Source organism: Orycteropus afer, unplaced genomic scaffold (assembly GCF_000298275.1).
Source record: "Orycteropus afer afer isolate SDZICR_OR568_19922 unplaced genomic scaffold, OryAfe1.0 scaffold00110, whole genome shotgun sequence".
Classification (NCBI taxonomy): Eukaryota; Metazoa; Chordata; class Mammalia; order Tubulidentata; family Orycteropodidae; genus Orycteropus; species Orycteropus afer.
Window position 1 is genome coordinate 5,273,602 of NW_006921697.1, and position 25,465 is coordinate 5,299,066.

The 25,465-nt window shown below is 48.6% G+C and overlaps 1 protein-coding gene across 1 annotated transcript in view; it reads left to right on the forward strand.

Annotated features, from left to right (window-relative positions):
- Positions 1 to 25,465, forward strand: part of TCOF1 (treacle ribosome biogenesis factor 1) — a 42,776-nt gene that overhangs the window by 8,854 nt on the left and 8,457 nt on the right. Inside the window, exons 4-18 of the mRNA XM_007943654.1 lie at positions 373 to 446; positions 1,782 to 1,968; positions 2,545 to 2,612; positions 4,892 to 5,137; positions 7,457 to 7,663; positions 7,842 to 8,045; positions 8,223 to 8,429; positions 8,621 to 8,830; positions 9,019 to 9,267; positions 9,362 to 9,565; positions 13,290 to 13,427; positions 13,619 to 13,786; positions 13,909 to 14,115; positions 23,425 to 23,611; positions 24,863 to 24,999. Coding sequence (XP_007941845.1) covers positions 373 to 446; positions 1,782 to 1,968; positions 2,545 to 2,612; positions 4,892 to 5,137; positions 7,457 to 7,663; positions 7,842 to 8,045; positions 8,223 to 8,429; positions 8,621 to 8,830; positions 9,019 to 9,267; positions 9,362 to 9,565; positions 13,290 to 13,427; positions 13,619 to 13,786; positions 13,909 to 14,115; positions 23,425 to 23,611; positions 24,863 to 24,999 — 2,693 coding nt within the window. The remainder of the gene's footprint in view (positions 1 to 372; positions 447 to 1,781; positions 1,969 to 2,544; positions 2,613 to 4,891; positions 5,138 to 7,456; positions 7,664 to 7,841; positions 8,046 to 8,222; positions 8,430 to 8,620; positions 8,831 to 9,018; positions 9,268 to 9,361; positions 9,566 to 13,289; positions 13,428 to 13,618; positions 13,787 to 13,908; positions 14,116 to 23,424; positions 23,612 to 24,862; positions 25,000 to 25,465) is intronic.

The following is a 25,465-nucleotide window of genomic DNA, read 5'->3' on the forward strand; positions in this document are numbered from 1 at the left end:
CTGCTCTCCTCTCTTGCTCCTGGAAGATATGGCTAATGCATCACAGAACTCGTTCCAGTAAGTCTGTGCTCAGCCTCAGACCCTCATCCCAGCACCAGGCAGCCAGTATCAGTCAAACTTAACAGTTGCCATCGAGTCAGTTCTGACTCATGGCAACCACATGTATGTCAAAGTAGATCTGTGCTCCAGGAGATCACCAGGGCTTTTTTTCCAAGGTACGTCTGGGTGGACTCGAAACTCCAACCTTTTAGTTAGCAGCAGGGCATATTAACTATTTGCACCGCCCAGGGACTTCAGTCAAACTGTTAGATGAGATCTGTTTTTATGAGGAAAGCTCTCCTGGCTCATCCAGAAAGTGTTTGTGTCTTACAGCCCCAAGACTAGTGTCTGCCAACCCCTCAGTCATGGGGATGGATTTGCCATCGAGCATGAAAGAACAATCCAAGGTGAGTGGAACTGCCTTCCAAGCTATAGCTTGTGGGAGTTGAAATGCCTTGTAGGGGAAGCCCCTTATGGCAGAGAAGGATAACATTGTGGGTAGTCCCTCAACTGGAATTCAAATCTCAGTCTCTGTGTTACCAGCTGTGTGATCTTGGGTAAATCCCTCTGCTTCTGTGGGCCTGAGTTTCCTCTTGTATAAGATGAGAATGCTGCTAACTGCAGTGGGCCACTGCATATTGAAAAACAAAAAGCCGAATCTGTTGCTGTTGATTCCGACTTACAGGGACCCTATGGACAGAGTAGAACTGCCTCACAGGATTTCCAAGGTTGTTATCTTTACAGAAGCAGAGTGCCACATCTTTCTTCCATGGAGTAGCCAGTGGATTTGAACCACAGACCTTTTAGATAGCAGCCAAGTGCTTAACCACTGTGCCACCAGGGCTCCTTAATGTATAAAAGTCATCAAGAAGTAACGATAAATTCTCAACAAACTGGTACTTACCACATAGCAAGTGACTACTATGTCCCAACAGCTATAATGCAGCTTTCCATAATTCAAAAAGAGAGAGAGAGAGAGATGGGTTAAATACCAGGAAACAAAGCAGAGGAACAATTTGTACGTGTGTGTGTGAGAGAGAGAGAGATTTGGGTGAAAGTTTACCAAGGAAATTCATTTTCCATACAATAGTTCCTACACATTTTGTTTCTTGATGTTGACTGTATATAATCTCCGTAATGCAACAGCTGTCTTCCCACTTCTTCCCTATGGTTACCTTTTCCATGTGTCCTTTCCTGTGCATTCCTGCCCCCTGAGCTATCTCCCTGTGCAAATACTGTCTTTCTGATCTCCCATGGTTGATCATTCTCAGGAATGCACCTACCTGGTATAAATATTCACTTTATATGCTTGTGTATGTTCTGGAAGCCACAAGCAAAGCAATCCAACACAGCGCACTACCATCAAGTCAGACCGACTCATAGCAACCCCTCCTTGGGTTTCCAAGGTGGTATCACTACGGATGTAGATCTCCCAGTCTTCCTTCCAAGGAGTGGCTGGTGGGTTTGAACCACCAGTCTTCTGGTTAGCAGTCATATGTCTTAGGCCACAAGAGTGAGTTCAGTTCCAGGCCTGAAGGGTAACTAGGGGCCATAGTCTTAGGGGTTTTGGAGGGACAGTTTTTGAGATCACTTTAAAGTTGAGGAAATAGACTCATGGAGGCTGAGCAAATTACCCAAACTCATACCTCTGGGCGGTGGTACCAATGTTTTCAGACCCACACAGTCTGCATTCTTTGCCCACTGTGCCATGCTCAGATGTGTGTCACTTTGGTTCTCTGTAGGCAGACACCAGGAAAGCCAGCAAGATGGTGAACTCTATACCACACCCTGCCTCAGGAAAGACAGTGGCCCACCTCCTCTCTGGGAAGTCACCCAAGAAGTTGACAGTGCCCTTGACAGATACCACCTTGGTCTCAGAAACTGAGGAGGAGGGCAGTACCCCAGCTGTCAGAGTCACTGCCAAGCCTGGTGAGAAGCCCCTTCCTCTTTGAACCAAGCCTCCAGGGCTGCAGGGGCAGGTCTAGGTGCTGCTCTATTAAATTCCATAAAATTATGGAATTCAAAGGTTTATCTCTGAGACAGCAAAGGCCCCATGTCTCAGGCGATTTTCCTGTCCTCTAGATGACAGCTGTAGGCTATGCCCAGGGAGTCTGAGCAGCCTGGGTGGGCAATTGGAGCATTTTTGGTTTATCTTCTTCACATGGGTTCAGGGACCACCGTAGAAGCTTAAAGTCTGAAATAAGCATCCTGGTGTTTGCTCTGCCTGCCTCAGTGGACCACAGTGTGGCTGGGGATTTTATAAACAGATGCTTATGTGCATGTGTTGGGAGCTATCATATGAGGGCCCATACCAGGGCCTTGGAGGTATGGGAGCGAGCAGGGATAATGGTGCCCACCTCACATGTGGGACTTAAAGAGAGGGTAGATCTGCAGCTCTGTGCACTGGAGGAGTAAGTGCTTAGCAGCTGGCATGGGGGCATTCTGGGGAGGGGCAGGTGAGTGTTGAAAGGGTGACCTTCAGCCCCCTCCCTGTTCATGCCTCAGGGGTGGTTGATCAAGGCGACAGCTCCAGCGAGGACACCTCCAGCTCAAGCGACGAGACAGATGTGGAGGTAACTGCCCGTCCTCCTCAGGAGATGCCTCTTCAGACCTCTGACCCTCCCTGGACTGTGGCTGGGCCTTCAGAGACCAGATAAATTCAGGAACAATTTGGGCACAACTGGGAGCTAGAGTGGCTGAGGCCTGGGGTGGGAGGGAGCAGCAGATGCTGCTTATTGCATTGAGCGTGAGAAAGTCTAGGGCTCTAGGAGAGAGACGCTGTCTTGCCTGAGAGACTAAGAAAGACTTCCTGGAAGAGGAGCAGTGCAGCAGGGACTGGAAGCACAGTGGGATTCACAAGGGAGAGCTCGGGGAAGGGCGTTCCATGCAGGAAGAACTGCACGAGTCATTCCTCATTTTGCACCTCCCAAGTGCCAGGCCTAGGGAATATAGTATGAGCAAGATGGGTGGATTCCTGCCACCGTGGGCCTGTCTCTGCAATGGTGATGGATGCTGTGGAGGGCAAATAGAGAGGCAATAACATGAGCCTGATAGAGAAGAATAGGTATCACCTGGAAGAGAGGTTACAGGCCAGAAGGGACAGCTTGTGCAGAGACAGAGGCAAAAGAGAGTTTAGTGCTTTTCAGGAGCATTTCTCCCTTGTTAGTGAGCGGGAACATGCTACAGAATAGGACGCCAAGGTAGACCAGGCCCGGATCTGCTGCCTGACCTTGGGGACCACCATAAGTAGTTTGAGTTTTATTCTTGGGGTGTGAGAAGTCTTTGAAGGGCTTCAGGCACAGGGGTAAGATGGCCTAATTTAAATTTCAGAAAGCTTCTGGTTGTGGCCTGGATTGGAAGACTGCAGAATAAAAGCAGTGAGACTGTTCAGGGGTCTGTTGGAGCAATACAGACAGGAGTTCCTGGTGGCCAGGATTAGGGTGCCCCAGTTGCAAAGATATTTTGATGGGAGAACAGCAGGATTCTGGGATGTAATGATCTGGTTCCTAGGGTACTTCCCACCTCTCCAAGTGTACCTGTGAAGGTGGAGCCCTCACCCCATCTGTTCCAAGCCTGGCCAATGCCTGCGTCCCACATTCTGTCCTCACCTTTGGGCTCTAGATATACCCAGCCTTAAGGGCACGCCTGGCTCTTACAACTCCAGGCCCTGTAAAGGGGAAGAGGGCCCCTGAGAAACTAGTTGCTGAACACAGTCTTGTTGGGCCACAGGCCGGCACCAGGCTACCATTGCAGATAGAAATGTGAGATTTAAGGGAACCCAGGGTCAGGTGAAGGTACGTGATGGTGAGGTGGAGGTAGGGACTGACTGCCTCAGAAAAGCAGAATTTTAAAAATCTAAGAAAGCTAAAAGGGGCACGAAAGTTATCTAGAAACAAGCTGAAAGTAAAGGCATTTTCCCAACATAACTCAGGACTGGACTCTTGGCCCTCAGGCCCACGCTCCACAGCTGCCTGTCACCCACCATGACCCACTACTTTAATGTCTTTCTAAAACCAAAAAAAAAAAGCACAAAACTTTTTATTGTGACTTGATTGAGAGTTTACGGAGCAAATAGGTTTTCCATTCAACAATTCATACACGTTTTGTTTTGTGACATTGGTTGTAGTCCCCATAGTATAACAGCACTCTTCCCACTTCCTCCCTGTGTGTACTGTTCCCAGTTGTCCTTCTTTCCTGTCCCTTCCTGCCTTAGGAGCTTTATCCCTGGGCAAATGCTACCCTTTTAATCTTGTATGCTTGATTGTTCTAATGAGTGCATAGGTCCCTGGTGTTACTGTTCTACTTTAATGTTTAAGGGGCAGATGAGGATAAGCTGTCGTGGTTGAGAGAGGTCACCCCTCTGTGCTGGACCCTGTGTGTGCCAAGTGGCAGAAGAACTAGTGGTCAAGAGTTCTGCTCCCAGCACCAGACAGACATGGGTCTACACCATGGCTCTGCCCTTTAGTTTTGACCTTGAATGATTTAACTTCTCTGAGTTCTTGCCCTTTTCTGGCAAATGGGTATACAGATCATTTTGTCTCACAGAATTGTTTGACAATTAAATCTGAGAAAGGGCTTTATAAATTGAAGCATTTTATGTACTGACCAAAAACCAAACTCACTCATTGCCATCAAGTTGATTCTGACTCATAGCAACCTCCTTTGGGTTTCCAAGGTGGTAAATCCTTACAGAAGTAGATTGCCCAGCCTTCCTTCCGAGGAGTGCTGGCTGGTGGGTTTGAACAGCCAGCCTTGTGGTTAGCAAATGCCTTAGGCACTGTGCCACCAGAGCTCCTTTATACACTGAGATAAAGGTTATTATTCACTCCCTATTCCCATCCTCTTATTCCAGGTAAAACCTTCAGTGGAAACCCCTCCTGCCAAAGCCTTGCCAATCAAAGCTTCACCAGTCCTTTCCAAGGATCCTTCAGGGAGAGGGGCAGCCCCAGCCTCTGGAAAGGTGGGGGATGTGACAGCCCAGGTCAGAGGAGGCACCTTACCTCCAGCCAACAAGGCCAAAAAGCCTGAAGAGGAGTCAGAGAGCAGCGAGGAGGAGTCTGAGAGTGATGAGGAGGCCCCTGCAGAAACCCCCAGCCAGGTGAGGCCTAGAGGGCTATCCAGTGGGTCCCTATGGTCTCCCAGCAACCTGGGAGTACTCCCACAGCCCCAGATGCTAGTAGAGTATCTAAGTGATGAGCACCTCCTGCAAGAGAAGACTCAGCCTGGATTTTGGAAAGAGAGAGATGGGAAGGTGAGAAGATTGGATACCTGGGCTAGCTTACTTTAGCCACCTGTGGAATTTTCTATAAAATCTTGGTCTATAAAATGGGTTGGTGATCTCGCCTCAGCTACTCCTGTTGAGAAAGGGCTTTAGAAGCTGTTGTAATTGTGTGGTCCTCTGGCTTTCGGGCCAGAGCAGACCTAGAGCAGGCAGGGAATCCAGTTGCCCTATATCTGCTAGGGCCCACCTCCTATGCCACCAGGGCTGCGGTGGCTAGAGCTGTAGCCCCCAAGGCTATGGGGATGTCCCAGTCAAAGGCCAGAGGGGCTGGAAAGCTGTTGGAACCAGAGAGGAGAGGAGGAAGAACAAGACTGGTAGGTAAAAGGCAGCCCTGTGTTGACCTAGATAAAGCTGGATAGGGAAGGGGTCCTGACTCATACCCAGGCCTGGAGCAGAATGAAATGCAGTAAATAAATACATGAATAAGATGCACTTTATTAGATGTCAGTACATGCTAAAGAGGAAAATTAAGTGGGAAAGGTACATAGGGACGGTGTTTTTGGTTCTCTAGTGCTATTCTGACAGAGAACAACACAAGTAGATGGCTTTAGCAAACAGATTTATTAGAGTTTAGGAGGCTGGAAGTCCGAGTTCAAAGTACCAGCTCTAGGGGCTAGGTGAAGGCCCCTCAAACTTGGACTTCAGCTCTGCCTCTTGCTCCTGGCCCTGAAGCTGGAGGCTTCTCTAAACTCAGGCAGCTGTTGGCTCCTGAGGCTGACAAACCTAAGATGGACAAGTAAAATGGCACAGTTCCAAAATTATCAAGCAACATGGCAGGCCACTGAGTTAAAGACTCAGCCAAATGTAGGATCCAGATGTGCCAAAAATCTCAGAGACCTTTCTCAAAGCTGCTGCTTATATACTGGAAGCAGACCACATCCCTAAGGCAGCTATTCAACTGCACACGGTAGATTCTACCATGGAGTTGATCACCAGTCTTATCATGGGGAATAACTGTAGCTCAAAAGCAGGCCTAGCCAAGTTGACACATAACCTTAACCACTATAGATGGTAATTTAAAATAGAGTGGTCAGAGGCCTTACAGAGAAGGAGGCATTTGAGTAAAGACCTGATGGAGAAGTGAGAGGGAACCACATGGATATTTGGAGGAAGGTCATTCCAGGCAGAGAAAACAGGAAGTGCAAAGACCCTAAGGTATGAGTGATACAGAGCGTAAAGGCCCTGTCCACAGGGACAGTGCTCCTTGGCTCAGGTCAGTTTTGCTTACCCAAGGGCTGCCCAGTGTTGTGAGGTCTTCTGTTTTTCAGGAGCCAAAATGTGAACTTTTGCATAGAATCTACTTCTCCATCTTAGCTCAAAAAAAAATAAAGGTGCAAGCTAAACACAGCATGTTTTGAGCAGCCTGTACTCTTTGCACATGACAGTTCTAAGAAGAGAAGTGATCTGAGCTGTTGATAGTCTGGGGTAATCAGCCCAGGGCTGAGCAGCTGTGACCCTTCTGGGGAAAATAGAGCCTGCAGCTACCCTGCCAAAGCCTCAAGGCCAGGAGCAGAGCCTGAGAGCAGCAAGGAGGAGTCAGTGGGTTAGTGAGGAGCCCCTGGCCATGGGGCTGAGGACCAGCTTCCAGGGTCCCCTTGCCCCTTGTGCAGAAAGCCCAGGGAGGGCCTCACTCTGCCCTTTCTCCACTTTTCAGACTGACCCTCCCTTTATCATATTTGGGCTCCTCCAGTTCCTCTGAGTCTTTGCACCCTCCCTTTCTCCTCTAAGCGCAGTCACATACGCCCTGGGGGCCGGCTCTGAGGCTACAGCAGTGGATTGGCCAGTTGCAGCACCCATGCACACAGCTCCCGGCTGCTGGTGGAAATAGGCTGTAACACCCTGTGCCGGGGCTGCTAAGGGGGCCAGACTGGGAAGAACTTCATGAAACTGGTATCTGTACTGAGGAGGCAGCAGCCAAATAAGATTGGGCCAGGGTTGGGGGTGTGAAGGCCCTCAAGTTAGAATGTGAGGTTGGTTGATTTTGAGGAACTGGAAGGAGGCCAGTTGGACGGAGCGCTAATCAAGATAGGGGTTGGGGTGAAATGAGGCCAAAGAGGGCAGCAGGAAGGTTGTATAAAGGCATCACTAGAGAGTTTTCAGAAGGGGAGAATAGTCTGCACTTTTATCTTTTACTAGGTAAAGGCCTTGGGGAAAACTTCCCAGGTCAGAGCTGCCTCAGCCACTGCCAAGGGGCCTCCTGGGAAAGGGGCTGCCACAACCGCCCCTGTAAAGGCTGAAGCCACCTGGGCCAAGACAGGGAGGCCAGAGCAGGACTCAGAGAGCAGCAGTGAGGAGGAGTCGGACAGTGAGGAGGAGACATCTGCAGCCATGGCCCCACTTCAGGTGAGGCCTGGGAGAGGAGACACCCTGCAGCCAGGACCCCTCCCCAGAAGGTCTACTGAGGCCTTGTTCTCCCTCTCTGTACAGAGCCCAGCACCTTACCCCGTCTCTGTGTGGCTCCTTCTCTGGTCTTTTCTGTGTCTGCACGCATCCACCCTTTGGTAATTCTTTCCCTCTTCAGGCGAAACCCTCTGGGAAAGCCCCCCAGGTCAGAGATGCCTTAGCCCCTGCCAAGGGGTCTCCTGTTAAAGGGGTTGCTGCACCAACACCCCCTGGGAAGATAGGGCCTGCAGCTGCTCAGGCAGGGAAGCCAGAGGAGGATTCGGACAACAGCAGCGAGGAGTCAGACAGTGAGGAGGACACGCCTGCAGCCAAGACTCTAACTGTGAGTGCAGCTAAGGGGAGACTGGAGGACACCCTAGGAGGCTCTGGGCCCTACCTAGAAAGACCTCCTGTGGGCTTATTCCCACTCATTCCTAGAGCCCTGTGAGGCTCCATTTGCCCTTCACACACACTTTCCCTCAGGGCCCCCTCCCCTGATCCTGTCCTTTGTTAATCCCAGGCAAAACCTTCTGGGAAAAACCCCCAGGTCAAACCCACCTCAGCCCTGGGTACAGGGACTTCAGGAAAAGTGGTCGTTCCAGTGCCCTCTAGGAAGGCAGGGTCTGTAGTGCCCCAGGCCCAAGTGGGGAAGCCGGAGGAGGACTCAGAGAGCAGCAGCGAAGAGGAGTCGGACAGTGATGGGGAGACATCAGCAGCTGTGACTCAGGTAAGACCAGCTCAGGTAAGACCCACCCTGGACAGCTTCCTGCAGGCTCATCTTTCCGCTCAGTGCCAGGAGCCCTGCACTCTGCCCTAGCCTTCTTTGCACACTGCAGACCTTTTTGCCTTTTAGTCTTCTGTGTCTCTGCATATCCACCCACTGGATTCCCTCTCCTGATCCTGTGTCTCCCACTCCAGCCAAAGCCCTCAGAAAAAAACGTCCAGTTCCGACCTGCTGCAGGTCCCACCAAAGGCCCCCTGGGCCAAGGGGCTACTCCAACACCTCCTCCCAAGGCAGGGCCTGCAGCCACCCAGGTCAAGGCTGAGAGGCCCAAGGAAGAGTCAGAGAGCAGTGAGGAGTCGTCTGACAGCGAGGAGGAAGTGCCAGCAGCTGTGACTCTGGCCCAGGTGAGGCCTGGGCTGGACCCTGAGCCACCCCCGTCTGATCAGTTCTGCAAGGCACTATGCTGTTCCTTAGTTGCCAGAACTTGGATTCTGGACTTGTGGGGAAAGACAGCAGTCACACTCCATGCTAAGATAGGTAGCAGCTCTGAATCTAGGATTCTTTCCAGCGTCTATCGTCTGTATCCTCTCAGGCAAAACCGGCCATGAAAACTCCCCAGACCAAGGCCTCCCCAAGGAAAAGCACCCCTGCATCTACCAAGGTCCCCCCAGTACGAGTGGGGACTCCAGCCCCTTGGAAAGCAGGAACAACAACTTCTCCAGCCTCCACAGCATCCCCAGCTATGGCTAGGGGTGCCCAGAGGCCAAAGGAGGAGTCTTCTTCGAGCAGTGAGGAGGAGAGTGAGGAGGAGGAGACAGCTTCTGCAGCAGCAATGGGGCAGGTGAGGCTTTTAGTTTGCTTGGCTGTCCTCAGGGCTGGTCCCACATGGCCCTTTGGGTTCCTGTGAAACGCCTCTCTTCCTCCTACTGTTCCAGGCAAAGTCTGTGGAGAAAAGCCTCCAAGGGAAAGCTGCCTTGGCCCCTGCCAAGGGGCCTGTAGGGCCTGGGACCACCCCAGTCCTCCCTGGGAAGGCAGGGTTTACAGCCGCCCAGATCAAAACTGAGAAGTACGAAGACTCAGAGAGCAGTGAGGAGGAATCACACAGTGAGGAGGCACCCTCAGCCATGACTGCAGCACAGGTGAAGCCTGGGAGGAGACTCTCATGCCTCCCACATCCATGCCCAGGGCAGGGCCGAGGATGGCCTTGTCTAGTCTACTCTTGCCTCTGGGAGTACAGAAGCTCAGGGGTAACCTCAATTCAGCCTCATTCTGTTTCTTACTCTGGTTTTGCCCATTAAAGTCCAGGGTCTCTTTCATGGCCTTTTTAGTTTCACAGAGATTACCTATTCCTACCACAAGCTATATAGAGTAGTACCACTCTGCCAAGAACTGTCCTAGTCTGGTGTTCCTGTGGACCGGCCCTCAGGGAGGTCCCAGCCTAAATGAGTGGGACATGGACATGTGTATAGGTTATTCCAGCATGGTATGTTAAGGATTGAGATAGTGTGTACCTGGGCCAGGAGATCATGGCAGATGATACCATCTAGAAGGTTTCAGGACAGAGGGCCTCTTTCAGGAAATGGCATCAAAACTAGGCTGAAAGAACTAGCCAGGTGAAGTAGAGGGGTAAAATATTCCAAGCAGAGAGACCAGCCTATGCAAAGGTCAGGGGCTGGAAAGGTGCCTGGCTCAGATAAGTTGCCACAAGCAAGACATTATGGTAGAATCACTGGAGGGAGATGGTGACATAGGAACGAATGGCAGGAGGTTTGGAGCCAGACTACCTGGGTTTGAATCCCAGCTGAGCTCAGACAAGCGATGCAATCCATTGGTGCTTGCATACCCTTCTTTAAATTAGAAATTGATCCTTACTAGGTTGGGAGAGAATTTAAGGTACTCTCCCCTTTCATACCTAGCCCAGAGCCTGCACACAGCAAGCTCTGTCCTCATGAGGTGGGTGGTGCTAGTGTGGAACAGAATCAAGAGTCATATCTCCCACCCCGGAAGAGCACCCTCTCCATACTCACCCACCCACAGTGTATTATTTTTTAATTGTCTCTTTTTTTTTCCCCCAGTAACCACTCAGAAATTAGTCATTTCTTTTTCCCTCTGTACCAGAGCATGCATTTCTATGGATTTTTTGTCCCCCTTGCTGTTGGCTTATGTGACCCGTGGTCCTATGATTCCTCTGCTGAGGTTTTATACTATGCCAGTGCCCCTTCCTGAGACATGTTCCACACCCATTCCCTTACTAAGTTTCATTTTACAGAACATTTAAATATTTGTTTTTCATTTAAGCCTCCCACCTGTACTATGAGGTGGGTGATTCATTTGCTTTGGTTTGTGAGAGAGGAAATTGGAGCTCAGAGGGTTGTTTAGTTGCTACAGCTCAGCCAGACAGTGGGGGTCAAAGCTGGGCCCCAGGTTCCTGCCTGTAAAGCCTTTCCTTTCCTACTTCCTTCTGCCATATTTTGGCCAAAATGTGCTCCAGCCACTGAGATGGGCCTTACTTGCTGTCAGGATGAAAAGTAGAGCTGCTAACCCTCTCTGGGGGCCTGGCTTTATAGCCAGTTGTCCTGTCAGAAGATAGTGCCTCCTAGCTTCAAAGGCCTTGAAGAGCCTCTGCTAAAACAGGCTGGGCTGATAGGAAGAGTCTTGTTGACCATCTTCTTTTCCTTGCTTTCATCTATACAATAAGAATAGTAACTATACCTTTGGGGATTTATTATGTGGATTAAATGAAATAGTAGTTGCATGGCCTCACCTTCAAAATGCTGGTATACACTAACTGGGTCCTATACCGTGCTGGGGCCAGAAATGAGTCAGATGAGGTCAGTGTCAATTATCTGCTCAGAGGTACCCAGCCAGTTCAAAGTAAACCATCATTTACGGATTGGGGTTCAAAACAAATGAAAAAAAATAGCTAAGACTAAGGATTAGTTGAGGAAAACCAAATGCGCCAGAGATTCAGGAAAGAAATTATTCAGGATATGAATGCCATAAGAAGACAGCCCTTGTATGAGAAGGCCATAAGAGATGCTCAGTGTTTGGTGAATGACTGAATGAATGTTGGAATGCTTCTGGGCCTGACCTTGTGCTGTGTGTTGATCTTAGGTCCTGTGACTCTGTTGAACTTTTTCAGTCATAGTGACTTTTGTAAATTCCTTAGGAATTTCTACATATAGGTCATGAATCTGCAAGTAAAGACAATTTTACTTTTTCCTTTCCCATGATGTCTTTTATTTCTTTGTGTTTTTATTTTTTTGCCTTATTGCCTTGGGTAGAACCCTGTGGTACAAAGTTAAATAGTAGTGGTGAGAGCGACACCTTTGCCTGATTTCTGATCTTAGGTGAGAAAGCATTCAGTCTTTTACCATGAAATGTGATGTTAGCTATAAGCTTTTCATAGATGCCCTTTATTAAATTCTACCTGTTTTATTGAGATCTCTTACCATGAATGGAAGTTGGATTTTGTCAAATGTTTTTTCTGTGTCTCTTGAGATGATCATATGATTTTTGTTCTTTATAATGATGATTAATATGATGGCATTGATTTTTAGGTATTAAATCAACCTGTCATTCTTGGAATAAAGCTCCTTGGTCATGGTGTATCCCTTTTTTATATGTTGCTGGATTTGTTTGCTAATGTGTTTTTTAAAAATTCATGTTTATAAACAATATTGGTCTGTAGTTTTCTTTTAATATCTTTGTCTGGCTTTGGTATCTGGGTGATACCTCATAAAATGAGTTGGGAAGTATTCCCTTTCCCTTCTCCTCTGGTTTGTGAAAGAATTTATGTAGGATTGGTGTAACTTTTTTCATAGATGTTTGATAAAACTCACCAGTGAAGCCATATGGGCCTGGATTTTTTGTATGTGTATGAGAAGATTTTTAATTACTAAATGAATTTCTGTAATTGATACAGGTCCATTTGGTTTTTTATATCTTCCTGAATCAGTTTTGTTAATAAATTTCTTTTTAGGAATTTGTTTCATCTAAGTTGTCTAGTTTGCATAAAATTGTTCATAATATTACCTTATAATTCCCTTAATTTCTCTAACATCTATAGTGATATCCCTCTTTCTTACCTGACTTTTGGTAATTTGTATTTTCTGTTCTTTTTCTTGGTCAATCCAACTAAAGATTTATCAATTTTGTTCTTTTCAAAGAACCAACTTTTGGTTTCATTGACTTTTTGTATAGTTTTCTTGGTAGTTCCTCTTTCTTTAATTTCCACTCTGGTATTTCTTATGTCTTCCTTTATTTTGAACTTGATTTGTTCTTTTTCTAACTTCTTAAATTTGAATCCTAGATTACTGATTTTCTCTCTTTCTAATAAAAATATTCAAAGCTATAGATTTCCCTTTAAGAACTACATTAGCTTCCTCTCATGAATTTTGAAATGTTGTGTATTTTCATTCTTTGGTTCATTGATTATTTAGAAGGAGCTGTTTAATTTCCAGAGTGAAATCTGAGTGAATTCCCAGATTTCGTTTTCATTGTTGATGGAAACAGTGACTCATGGCAGCCCCACATGTGTCAGAGTAGAACTGCCCTCCAATATGGTGGGTTTTCAAGAACTGGTTTTGGAAGTAGACCACCAGGCCTTCCTTCCAAGGCACCTGTGGGTGCATTTGAACCATCAGCCTTCCAGGTAGGAGCGAAGCTCTTAATCATATTCCTGTTTTACAGAGGAGGAAACTGGTGTCAGTGAGGTCAGTGACTTGCTTAGGCTCACACCACTGTTAAATGGAGGATCCAGAATCCAAAGTCATCCATTCTGACTCCAGAAGCAGTGTTCTCAGCTAACTGTTCTCCTGCCACTCACCTTCTTCCTTCCTTAATCCCCTTTTCTCCTTCCAGGTGAAGGCCTCAGTGAAAATTCCTCAGACCAAAGCCAGCCTAGCTTCTTCCAGAGTGTCTTCAGTCAAAAGGGCAGCATCAGCTCCTGGAAAAGTGAACACTGCAGATACGCAAGCCGAACTGGTGTCCCCAACCAAGGCAAGTGGGGCCAAAGCCACAAGAGGGTTGGGGCAGAGAGGAGGATGACCAAGCACTGACCACAGCCCAAACAAGGGCCCTGCACAGGTGGGAGCGACTGCCCAGCAACTGTGCCATAGATGGGAACTTAACCTCAAAGGAACCATGCTATTCATATCCGTCTCCAATACTGTTATCTCCTCACAATTCAGGTAAAGCCACCAGTGGGAACTCCCCAAAGCAGTGCCGTCTTGGTGCAGGGCCAGGTGTCTGGACCAGCTGTGGGGAAGGCAGTGGCTGTAGCAGCCCAGGCCAAGACAGGGGCATTCAAGGGGTCCCAGGAAGAAGACTCAGACAGCAGTGAGGAGACACCAGCGCAGGTAAGACCCAGGGGAGGAGCAGAGGGCAGCCTGTGCTTCTGCCTCTGCGTCAGGAGCCCTCTGCATGGGGCTAGGACCCCCTCCAGTGGGTCCCCTCCCTGATTCCATCCCTGTCACTCTAGGTGAAGCCATCAAGGAAAGCTCCCCAGGTCAAAACAGCCTCAGCCTCCACCAAAGGGACCCCAGGGAAAGGGGCTGTCCCAGAACCCCCTGGAGAAATAGAGCCTGCAGCCACTCAGGCAGGGAAGCCAGAGGAGGACTCAGACAGCAGCAGCGAGGAAGACTCAGACAGTGAGGATGAGGCACCAGCAGCTGTGACATCCGCCCAGGTGAGGCCTGATGAGGAGGCAGCTATCCATGCAAATCTCCCAGCCACCTGCACCTGCTCTTCCTTGGTCAGAACTTACATTCAGGGCCAGGCAGGGAAGGAAAACTGCAGATTAGGGCTTTGACTGTGGGATCTCTTTCCCTAACTGCTGTCCTTCCTCCATGTATCCTTAGGTGAAACCTGTTGTGAAAACCCCGCAAACCAAGGCCTCCCCGAGGAAAGGTGTCTTGGGCACTCCCATGTCTACTAAGGCCTCCACAGCACGAGCAGACACACCAGCCCCCTGGAAGGCTAAACCAGCAACTCCCACCATGGCAAACGAGACCAAGAACCCAAAGATGTCACAGTCAGAGAGTGACAAGGAGGCTCAGTCTGTGGTGCAGGTACCATGAGGTTGTGGGAAAGTGAAGGAAGTCACATCCCTCACCCAGGCTTGGGTCCTCACCTGGACAGGTGTATCTCTCTAGGCAGGTCCCAGCTGGCTAATTGAGAAGACTGGACTCTAGGGAATGGGAAGAGAAGGAATGAGAATCTTTCTTTGATCGGGGTGATTTTCCCTTTGTTTTCAGAGGGTGGCATGGTGGTTGTGTCCTGTAAAAGTCCAGGGTGCCAAACTATAGTGCTTAACAAGGTTTCGGAGCTCTGGTGGCGTAATACCTAAGGCATTTGACTGCATTTGACTGGTGGTTCAAACCCACCAGCCACTCCTCAGAAGGAAGATTGGGCAATCTACAGCCATAGAGATACCACCTTGAAAACCCAAGGAGGGGTCGCTGTGAGTCAGATTCAGCTCCATGGCAATGAGTTAACAAGGTTTAGGCGTGTAAGAGAAATAGTTAACACAAGCCAAATGGAGGCTATAGATGGCACCTGACATTGAGCCTTGGTGTCAGGAGAGACGACAGTAGGGAGTAGTGGCACCTAGGGCAAACAGGAGAACTCTTGCCACATCTAGAGGAACAGCCCTTATCAGCTGCAGCTGATCTTGACCTTGGAAATGCCCTTCAATGTAGCTAGGTCTTCCATTTCTTAAGAGAAGCTAGAAATCCAGTGCCAGGCCACACTCAGTCCTGTCTTAGATTTCTGTTTTCCTTAAGAGTAAAACAAGTACCAAGAATTCTGTGAGCTGAGGCTTCTCCTGGCACTAATCTCTGCCATTGGCTTAACAAACCAACTGTAGAACCCTCTGTCTTATTGATCGAGATTAAGGGGTGAAAGACATTAGCCCTGCCCTTTAGGAGATTATAGTCTGTAGGGTGAGACAGGATGATGGGATTTCTGTAGAAAATTCTGATGGTGTTCTGACAACAGGGAGTACAGGTCTCTGAAAGGCCAGAGAAGGGGATGAGCTTGAAAGAAGACCAAGCGTATACCAGACATAGATGTAGAGGAAAGTCCTTGGGGCAAGAAGGTCATAATATGAATCTGGGAGTTATTAGTGACATTGTGGAGAGCCTGAGTGCCAGACTAAGGACAAAAGAGTCCCCAGTTGTGTTTTAGCTTGGTGTGTTAGACTGGGTTCTCTAGAGAAACAAAACCAGTAAAGCTTATATATATATATATTTATAGAGAGAGAAATTTATCTTAGGAAAATGGCTCACACTTAATAGAAGCTGGCAAGTCTGAAGTTCCTGGATCAAACGTCAAGCTGGAGGCTTTTCCCAACTCTTGCAGCCGCAGGGGCTGAGGAGCTCAAGGCTGGCAGGCAGTACACCAGCTGTTGACTCCAACAAATGATGAATCCAAGATCTCCAGGCTGAATGGTGGATTGTTCACTCACAGACAGTTGTAGGCAGCACAACAGAATCCCGATCCACAGAAGAATGACTCTTTTCCCGGAATGTCCATAGATATACTAGAAGCAGGCCACACCCCTAGGGAAACTCCCTTTCAACAGATTGCCTGCTCAAAAGATAATCATCTGATCCCATCATGAGAATAACCACATCACAACAGTTTAAACCACACAGAATTGTGGTCCAGCCAAGTTGACACATAGCTCAACTATCACACCTGGGAATTATTTTTTGTTTTTTGATTCTAAATTGCTGTATCAGTCAACACCTTAGGCTACAGGAGAAAGCCCAGTTCAAAAGAGCTTGAACCGTAAGGGGATTGACTATCTCACAGTGTAGGAATTCCCAGAGTAGAGTGACTGTAAAGGTAGTTGATTCAGCAGCTCAATATCATTGGTGACCCAGATTTCTTGTACTTTTATATTCTACTAGCCTCATTGTCACAGAAGGGCTGCATTGGCTCCCAGAGAACTAGGAAGTCTCCCCACCCAACTTCTCCTTCAGCCAGACTTTGGGTATATGTTCCCTGTACAAAGCCAGGCAGTGAGGAGGGTCCTGGCGTTCCTGTAATTGGCTGGGAGAGGGGTCACCTTCCCCAAAGCATGTAGTAGGTTTATTAGCAAGGAAGGCACTGGGGAGGCAGCCAGCAGTGTGCACTATAGTTCCCATTTAGACATACAAATCAGAATCTTCTAGCTTCTCATGAAAAATTGGAAGCTTAGTCAATGTGGGTCCCACTTTTCTGGGTGTAACTTGTGTAGCAAAAGGTGGAACCTTTGAGCAGGTAGGAAAGCACAGGGCTGTCCTCTGCTTCTCCTGGACCTGAGCTGGCATCACTACCAGTGCTGCCTTCTCACTACCAGTGTTCACTGTCTGACAGTGCCTTCTTACTTTCTGAGTCCTCTTCCTTTGGCCCCTTGACTACAGTTCCCACAAAGCCAAAAAACCAGTTGCCTCGAATCAACACCAACTCATGGTGTCCTCATGTATGAGAGAACAGTGCTCCATAGGGTTTTCAGAAACGGATTGCCTGGCCTGTCTTCTAAGGTGCCTCTGGGTAGATTCAAACTTTCAACTTTTCGGTTAGTAGCCGAGCATGTTAACAGTTTGTACCATGCAGACTCCTCTCACTAACTCAGCCCCCTCATTTGTGCTTGGCCTGGCAGGAAGGGATGGCAGCCATTGGGGTACTGTTAGTCAGGAGTGTCATGACTAGGTGTGAGCTGTGCTTGGGCTACTGGCTCATTCCTGTACCCTCGTCCCAGGCTGCTGCCACCTCTCCTTCAGAGCACTGAACCAACAGCACTCTAGCCCTCAGATTCTCATTGCATCTGAGTCATATGTCCCTTTCAAGTTCAGAATCAGGTCTGGAGAGAGAATAACGGGTGGAGGCATGTGTTTCCGGTGGCTCTGGGGTCTGCCAGGCCAGCAGTAGCCCTGTGTGTGTGCAGGATGGGAGAGCCAGAACCTGTGAGGGCTGTTACTCATTGGCTGCAGTTGCCCCGCCCTTGCAGCTAGAAGGGAGCCCCAGATTTCCTGGTCCCTCAGTTGTACTCTCCTCAGCTAACACATCCCCCCACACCCGATGTGCTTATTCAGATCTTGTCTCCTCAGAAGGAGGGAAACTGCAAACTGGCCAGAAGCAAGACCCTGGCACCAGCTGCCCCAGAGAAAAGTTCAGAGGAGTCCTCAGAGACCAGCGAGGAAGAGCTGCCGTCAGGCCAGGTAGGCTACGCCTGGGTTAGTGGGCCTCTCAGGGTGAAAACACGTTTCCCCCCATGGAAAAGCTTGCATCCCTCCTTATGTTTTAATGGCACTTCACAATTTCCAGAGCTCTTTCCTTTATTTGAACCATTCCTCTTTACAGTAGCCTCATGAGGAAAGGAGCAGAGTGTCATTGAATATATAGACTTCAGAGCCAAATAGCATAGGACTGGATCATGACTCTACCTCACCAGCTCCATGACATTGGTCAAATGCCACAACCATTCTGAGGCTCAAATGTTTCAGCTGTAAAACGGGCAGTAATGATGCCTCTGTCTTGCTGTGCATAGTCCCCTGCCCAATATGAGGTGTCTCTTATTAACAGGAGAGCAGGTGGTGTTGCCCTAGATGATAGGAATCGAGGCCCTACAAGTTGAAATGGTTCCCAAGTTCTCATGAACCGTAAGAGGCCAAAAAAGGGCACAAACGCTAATTTCAGGCTCCATATATGTCCCCATGCCTTGTTTGGGACTGGGTGCCTTCTCTGAAGGGTGCATAATAACTCCCTGGGCCTCACCTGAGACCCTTGCTCAAGATCCTGTGGCATACCTTCCCATTAAATCTTAAAGCTCCTAAGGCCCTGGAGGCCTTTGTCCTCCTCAAGCCTCAGGCTCCTGGCATCTTCTGCCTGGTTCCTTAGAGTGTCCCATTTCCCCTCCTGGGACCTAACTAGAGATGCTGGAATCCTGCTACATCACAGGCTGGTGGAGGCCATTGACTATCTCCTCTTCCAAATCACCTATTGTGTCCTTATTGTTCATTCTCCAGGGGCAGGCAGCTACTGCTTGTACCCTTCCAGTGATGGGATACTCATTGCCTTTCTCTTCTCAGTAGAATATTGTAGTGAGCTGTTGAATCAATTCTGACTCATACCTGTTGCCGTCGAGTCTTTTCCAACTCATAGTGACCCTACAGGACAGAGTAGAACTGTCCCATAGGGATTCCAAGTCTGTAATTTTTACGGACACATACTACCACATCTTTCTCCTGTGGAGTGGCTGGTGGTTTTGAACCACTGACTTTTTTGGTTAGCAGCCAAGCAAAGCACTTAACCACTGCACCACCAAAACCAAAAAACTCACTTCTGTAAAGTCAATTCCAACTCATAGTAACCTTATATGACAGAGTAGAACTGCCCATAGGGTTTCCAAGGCTTTATTCTTTTTTTTTTTAATTTTTAAATTTTTGTTGTGATTTGGGTGGAAGTTTACAGAGCAAATTCGTTTTTCATACAGCAGTTCATACACATTTTGTCTCATGACATTGACTGTAATTCCCTACAATGTAGCAGCTCTCTTCCCACTTCCACCCCCCTGAGCTGTCTCCCTGTGCAAACACTACCCTTCTGTTCTTCCACGATTGATCACTCCAAGGAGTGTATCTACCAATGTAAATGCCCATCCCATATGCTTGGCTATTGTGTGGCTGGAAGCCACAGGAATGAACTTGGTTCCAGACCTGTAGGATAACTAGGGGCCATAGTCTCAGGGGTCTCACCAGGCTCTATCAGACTAGCAAACCTGGTCTTTTTTTTATGATTTTGAGTTTTGTTCCACATTGTTCTCGAAGCTTTATTCTTTAGGAGAGCAGATCACTGGGTCTTTTCTCCTATGAAGCCACTGGTAGGTTGAGACCAAGGACCTGTCAGTTAGCAGCTGAGTGCTCTATCATTGTGCCTCCAGGGTTCCTTCTCAATAACACAGATTACAAAAGTAGTCATGAGCAACTGTAGCTAACACTGACCCTTTACTTTGGGCTGATCACCTGTGTTGAGCCCTGTACTTGGCAGTAATTTGTTTAGTCCCCACAACCCTATTTGTCTTTCCATTGTAAGGAGGCGGGAATGAGGCTCAGAGGAGTTGAGTGAGCTGCCCTAGCATGACACAGCCAGAAAGGGGCAGCAGACCTGGTGTGAACTCAGGCAGACTATACTCTGACGTGCCACCCTACAGTCCCCTGACACCAGGGAGTTTCTTCTGTGGGGAAAAAGGAGAGCAAGCAGGGCTTGGGCCTCACCCTTCTAGTGGAGCTTCTTTGTGGAGTCCTCCCTGAGCGGGATGGAAACAGCTGGGAGGGAGGGGGCTGCTTCGCCTTTCTCTGCGGGGGCGGACTAACACAATTAAAATGAACATCATGCTTAAACTGAACCATTTAATTGGTACGTTAGTCTTGAAGATTCTGGAGTCCCTATTAAAAAAGAAGAAAGTCGGCATTTTGCGCGTTCCCCCAGGAAGATTCAGGGAAGCCTGGGGATGCTGAGCCTCTGCCTAGCTGGGGGATTTTTAGCTCTTTAATCCTTAACTCAGTAATTATGATTATTACCGTTATTATGCATTTATCGAGTACTTGTCTATTGACAAGCTTCATTCTCTATTTTTATTATTAGCCCATCGATGCCAGGCCCGGAAGCAGGGAAGGGGATTGTCGCTCCATTCCCAGGCCCCGTGACTGTACCTCAGTCTCCCCACTTACAAGATGGAACCCACCCTCCTGTACTGAGACACACTTTAGGGGTTGGTCTGTGACTCAGCCCTATTAGTGCTGAACATAAATATGGGCCAGGGTCTCTGCTGGGGTCTGGAAGGGGGCGGGGGTCGGTTACCAAATAAAAAAGACCTAGGCTTTGCCCTCAGAGCTTTAGATCCAGTCAGGGAGAAAGAGAGACCCTGTAAAAAACTAAATTGAGGTGTTCAATCAGAGCCCTAGTGAGATTGGCCCTGGAAGGAGCTCCTGCCTGGTACCTGGAAAGCTTGCATCCAGTCCTGGCTCTGGCACCAGTCTGCTGGTAACCCTGGTGAGGCCACTTGTCCTGTGGCAGGTGCTGGAGAAGGGTACTCTTGTTGGCCTTCTCCAACCCTGGTGTACAAGGATCTCGGGGACTACTTTCTGAGCTCTCTCTGGTGAGGCTGGCCTAAGATCTGTTAACCAGCCCCCAGGCTGTTGTGAAAAAGTATGCCCTTTGGAGCTCTGTTACCTTGGGTGTCTTTGGGCTATGTCCCTTATCTGGGGTCAGTTCTAAATGATGAAAACCCCTACTGTGCCCACACTTGCTGGAATGAGAGCAAGGTTTTGCTGAGCTTAGCTGGGAGAGTGGGTAATAGATACTGCCTGGAAGATCCCCAGGCTTAGTTCTGAGGCACAGGGACCTGCAGACAGGATGAGGTCCCTGGATTCTGGGGCTGCAGTGCTCAACATTGTCCAGGGAATGGATGGTTTCACTGTTTAAACCTTAGGTTTTTATAACTCCCCCAGAAGGAAACCCTCTCTCGGCATCCCTGTGTGTACTGTGCTTTGCAGTTTCCAAAGTGCACCAGAATCCCTCCAGTGAGTGAAGCCGTACTGGGACTTACCAGTGTTCCATTCAATACAGGGGGAAAGTGAGGCTCAAGAAGCTCAGGGGCTTGAGCACATAGTGAAGTCATGGAGGAGGCAGACCAGAATGGGTCTCCCCACTCCCACCATTTTGAGCTCTGCACTCATTGCACTCCTGCCCCAACAGTGTTCCTCGGTGGTCCCCTTGTGCCCTGCCTTCCACTGCCGGGCCCCCTGCGCCACCCTCCTCCCACAGCTCAGAGGCCGGGGTGGGGCAGCGTGGGCAGGTGGAGCTAGGAGGAGGAAGCGTTGGCTGCTGAGCTGCTTTTAACATCCTAAGACACTATTGTTTGCCTTGGTGGGTTCGTTGCCTCTTCGTCCCGACAATCTGTTCCTCTGTCTTCTCACATATATATAGATTTCCCCACACCCCCAACTGTAAGCCTTCTCCCACTTTCCATCCTTCTCTCTTTCATCACGTGGGAAGGAAGGCTTGGGAAGTGGCAGATGAGAGCAGCCGCGGGGGAGGCAGTTTGACAGGGGTAGGAAGGGCCTAAGCCCAGCAGAACTCCCACCCTCAAGTGAGCACCTTTTCTTTGCCTTTTGCTCTACCTTTGTCTGCACAGCACCCTGGGGGCAAGGAGGTGGAAAGTGGTCAAGACATTGTAGAGGACCTGGGTTCTACTTCCGACTCTGCCCTTAACCTCAGGCAACACCCTTATTTTCTGGCACTACTTTTCCCCATTGGTCAGAGAGGGAGCAGAACTCACCACAGATCTGACAGTGGGGACTGCAAAGTCGATTTCCCCGGCTCTGGTTAGCTGGGCTTTTGGGAGGGGAGGCTATGAGTGTAAAGGAAACCCAGAGGGGCCCTGCTCTGCAGTGGGTGCATCACTAGAGCTGGTTTCCCACCAGCCTTTTCTGCAGGATACCAGGGAGTTGCTGCTGCTGCTGCTTTCATTTTGTTTTATTGGAAAACTGAAAACATACCCAAATATAGACAGAATGATAAAACAAAAGCCCACATACCATAACAGTTACCAATCCATGACCACTCCCATTTCATCCAAACCCCCTTCTCAGTCCCAACACCCTGGGATTATTTTGAAGACAGTCTCCAGCCTGTCCTGTCACCTACCAGGATTTCCTAAATGAGGAAAACATGCCTTTTTGTTTTGGTTGGTTTGCAAAGCATAATCACAATACAGTATCACAGCTAAGAAACTTGATGGCGCTTTTTTAACATCACCTACCCAGTCCGTGTCCTCATTTCCCCAACTGTTTCATAGATGATGATTTTTATACTTGATGTTTGCAAGTAGGAGCTCAAATAAGGGCCACACAGTGCCTGGGGTTAATAGTCTCTGACTCTTAATCTACTGCTTCCACCCAGCCCCCTGCAGTGTATGTGTTAAAGAAACTGGGTCAGTGTCACTGGGGGTAGCGTCCTAGACTTCATTCCAGGAGTGCTGCATCAGAATCTCTGGAGTGGAAACTAGATGGTACCTGGCCACGAACACTGACCAAGGAGCATGATAGATGATCATGGTTAGAAGGGGAGAAAAATGTAGGATAAAACTGAAAATGGCCAGACTAACTGGACCACCTGAGATTATCACCCTGAAACACTCTTAAACCCTGAACCAAAACTATCCCCTGAAATCACCTAACAGAAAAGCAGAATGACACACAAAGGATATTACCCATTAGATCAGTGTTCTACAAAAAATGCCTGTGCGAGTCCAAAAGGTCAACATTTCATCCAAAGGAAAGATGAGAAGATAAGGGGGACAGGAAAACTAATCTACTAGACAATGGAACACAAAAAGAATGTTGACACAATGTGAAACAGAACTAATGTCATTGATCACTTTGTGTGGAACCTAACTTGCTATGTAAACTTTCACCAAAAACGCAATTAAATACTATTTTTCAAAAAAACGGGGGGTGGGGAATCTTTGGGGTGGGGCAGCTGGGTTGGCAACGCTCCCTGTCACCACTGGTCAAGGTAGCGCACTGCTCAGAGCCTGCCTTCATAGCAGGTCTGTCTCTGAGGTCAGCAGATGAGAGAGCACTAAGTCGAATTGTGGTCCTAGCTCCACTCTCATTGGGCTGTATGAGTTAGGATCATTGTCATCCTCTGAATTCCAGTTTTCCCATCTGTATAGTACAGCTGGTACTGCTTATCTCAGGGGTTCACTATAAGGATAGATGGGTCCCTGTGAGTTGTGAGGTGTTGTGGCACCAGGGCTTGGTAGGTGGGTGGCATGGGAGGAGGCTGGGAGTGCTCTGGGCAGCTGGAATGGCCTCTGACATTACTCAGCTGCCCTAAGCTCATTGGACCCCTTGCCTTATAAAACCTTCCCCTACCCTCACCTCCCTTTCCCTGGCCAAGCCTTTAATCACTGGGGGGGTGTGTTTTGTTTTTGTTTTTCAAGGTGATTAAACCCCCTCTGATTTTTGTCGACCCTAATCGTAGTCCAGCTGGCCCAGCTGCTACCCCCGCACCAGCCCAGGCTGCAAGCGCCCCAAGGAAGGCCCGGGCCTCAGAGAGCACAGCCAGGAGCTCCTCCTCCGAGAGTGAGGATGAGGACGTGATCCCTGCTACCCAGTGCTCGACTCCTGGTGAGCACAGATGAGGCCCAAGGGGAGAGAGCCCTGGCCCAAGTCTCAGAGCAAGTTAATTGGCCAGGAGGGGCTTAGGCCGGGTCTCCGGGCCTGCATTGCTTCATCGGATGCAGGGCTGACTCACATACACAGTCCTGGAGATACATTTCTTAGGACTTTGCCATAGGGACTCCCAAGGTTAGAACCCCAGCCAGTAGCTATAAGCTGCAGGGACCAGGTTTCTGCATAGTCTAATGAAGAGCTTTCTAAAAGCTGACTGTCTGAATATGGAGTGGGCTGTCGTGGTGGTAGTGAGCTTCCCCACTGGTGGCATGTAGAAGGGGTTAGGCGATATCTAAGCAGAGGCATCTTAGGAGAGGATTACGTATACCAATGGGAGAGAACGCCAGATCTGGGCTTTGTTCAATTTCTGAGAATCTGATTGCACCAGTAGTAGCAAAAAAATGGTTAATGTTACTGTTATTGTTACTATAATGTTTTTATGAGGAAATAATACTGGATCTTGGTAGGGCAATTAAATAAATATAAACACACACACAAAAAAAATCCCCTGTAATCTTACTACCTAGAATAATTACTCTTAGCATTTTAGAACTTCATAGAAACCTACAGCATGCATATGTTTTTAAAGTGAGATCATACTGTCATAGTGTTCAGTGGTCTTCACTTGATATGTTATGAACATAGTTCTTTTGGTCATGACATACTTACTTACAGTATGATTTCTTCTGGCTACGAAGTAGTCCTTTGGGTGGACAGACCCTAGTTTATTTAGTATTATATTGGAAGCAGCTAAGGGGTGTTCTTTGCTCTATGGGCAGTGATACAGTGAATATCTGTCCCTGAGCCTTTGTATGTGGCCATGATGATTCTCCCAAGGGCCTATTCTAAGTGTAGGAGCATCTCCTTGGGCACCAGTGCTCCAGCACCTTGCTCATGAGCCACAGCCTGGCCAGCCAAGAGGAAATTTTATGGAAGTTTGAAGCATGGAGGAGGGAAAGCAGAAAGCCTAAGTCACAGCCCCAATAGCTATTTGATCACCCTCCACCGTGGTTTCCTCACCTGTAAAATGAAGATGGTGAGAAAGAGCTACCAGGAATGCTTGGGCATAAGAGATTAAAACAGGTTTCACCCATGTAAGCCCTGAGCACAGGGCAAGGCCCCAAGAAGGGCTGGAATAGGTTACTGTTGCTGGGGAGGCCCTGGGACTTCTGTGGTCTGACATGTCCCCTAACTACTCCATTTCAGCCATTAGAACCAATGTGATGCCTGTACCTACTGCCCGACCAGTGACAGCCCCCAATGCCAGTGGTGCTGGGGCCAGCAACAGCAAGGAGTCCAGAGGTGTGGCAGAAAGCAAGCAGCAGATGGCGCCGGCCCCTCAGGTATTTGGGGGCCCCCTACTCTGCCCACCCCACCTGCAGCACACCCTCTGTTTGGGCTGTAGTTAGATTGCCCTCAACCACCCACCCAGAGATGGCTGCCTGATGCCAGGCTCCCTTCTCCTGCTCGAATTGTCAGGAAGAGTAATAAGGAACATGGCATTCTTGACTCTCATCAGTTTCCCAGCGTGGTCGGGCTTCCGATTTGGTTTCTCTTCCTCTTGATTTTAAAATATCAAAACAGAAGTTATCTTTTGGATATTCGTAATATCACTGTTCACATCCTTCCCAGCCCTCACCCTTTTCAGTACATGTTTATGTGGTCCTTGCCTGAATCGAAAAGCTGAGCAGGGTAGAATTCATAGCTCATCATTCATATGAGAAAACTGAGTCCTCCAGAGAGGGTTTGTGCTCTTCTGGTCACACTGTGTTTGTTTTCCCTGTCCATTTGAGACAGGGAAGTCCACCG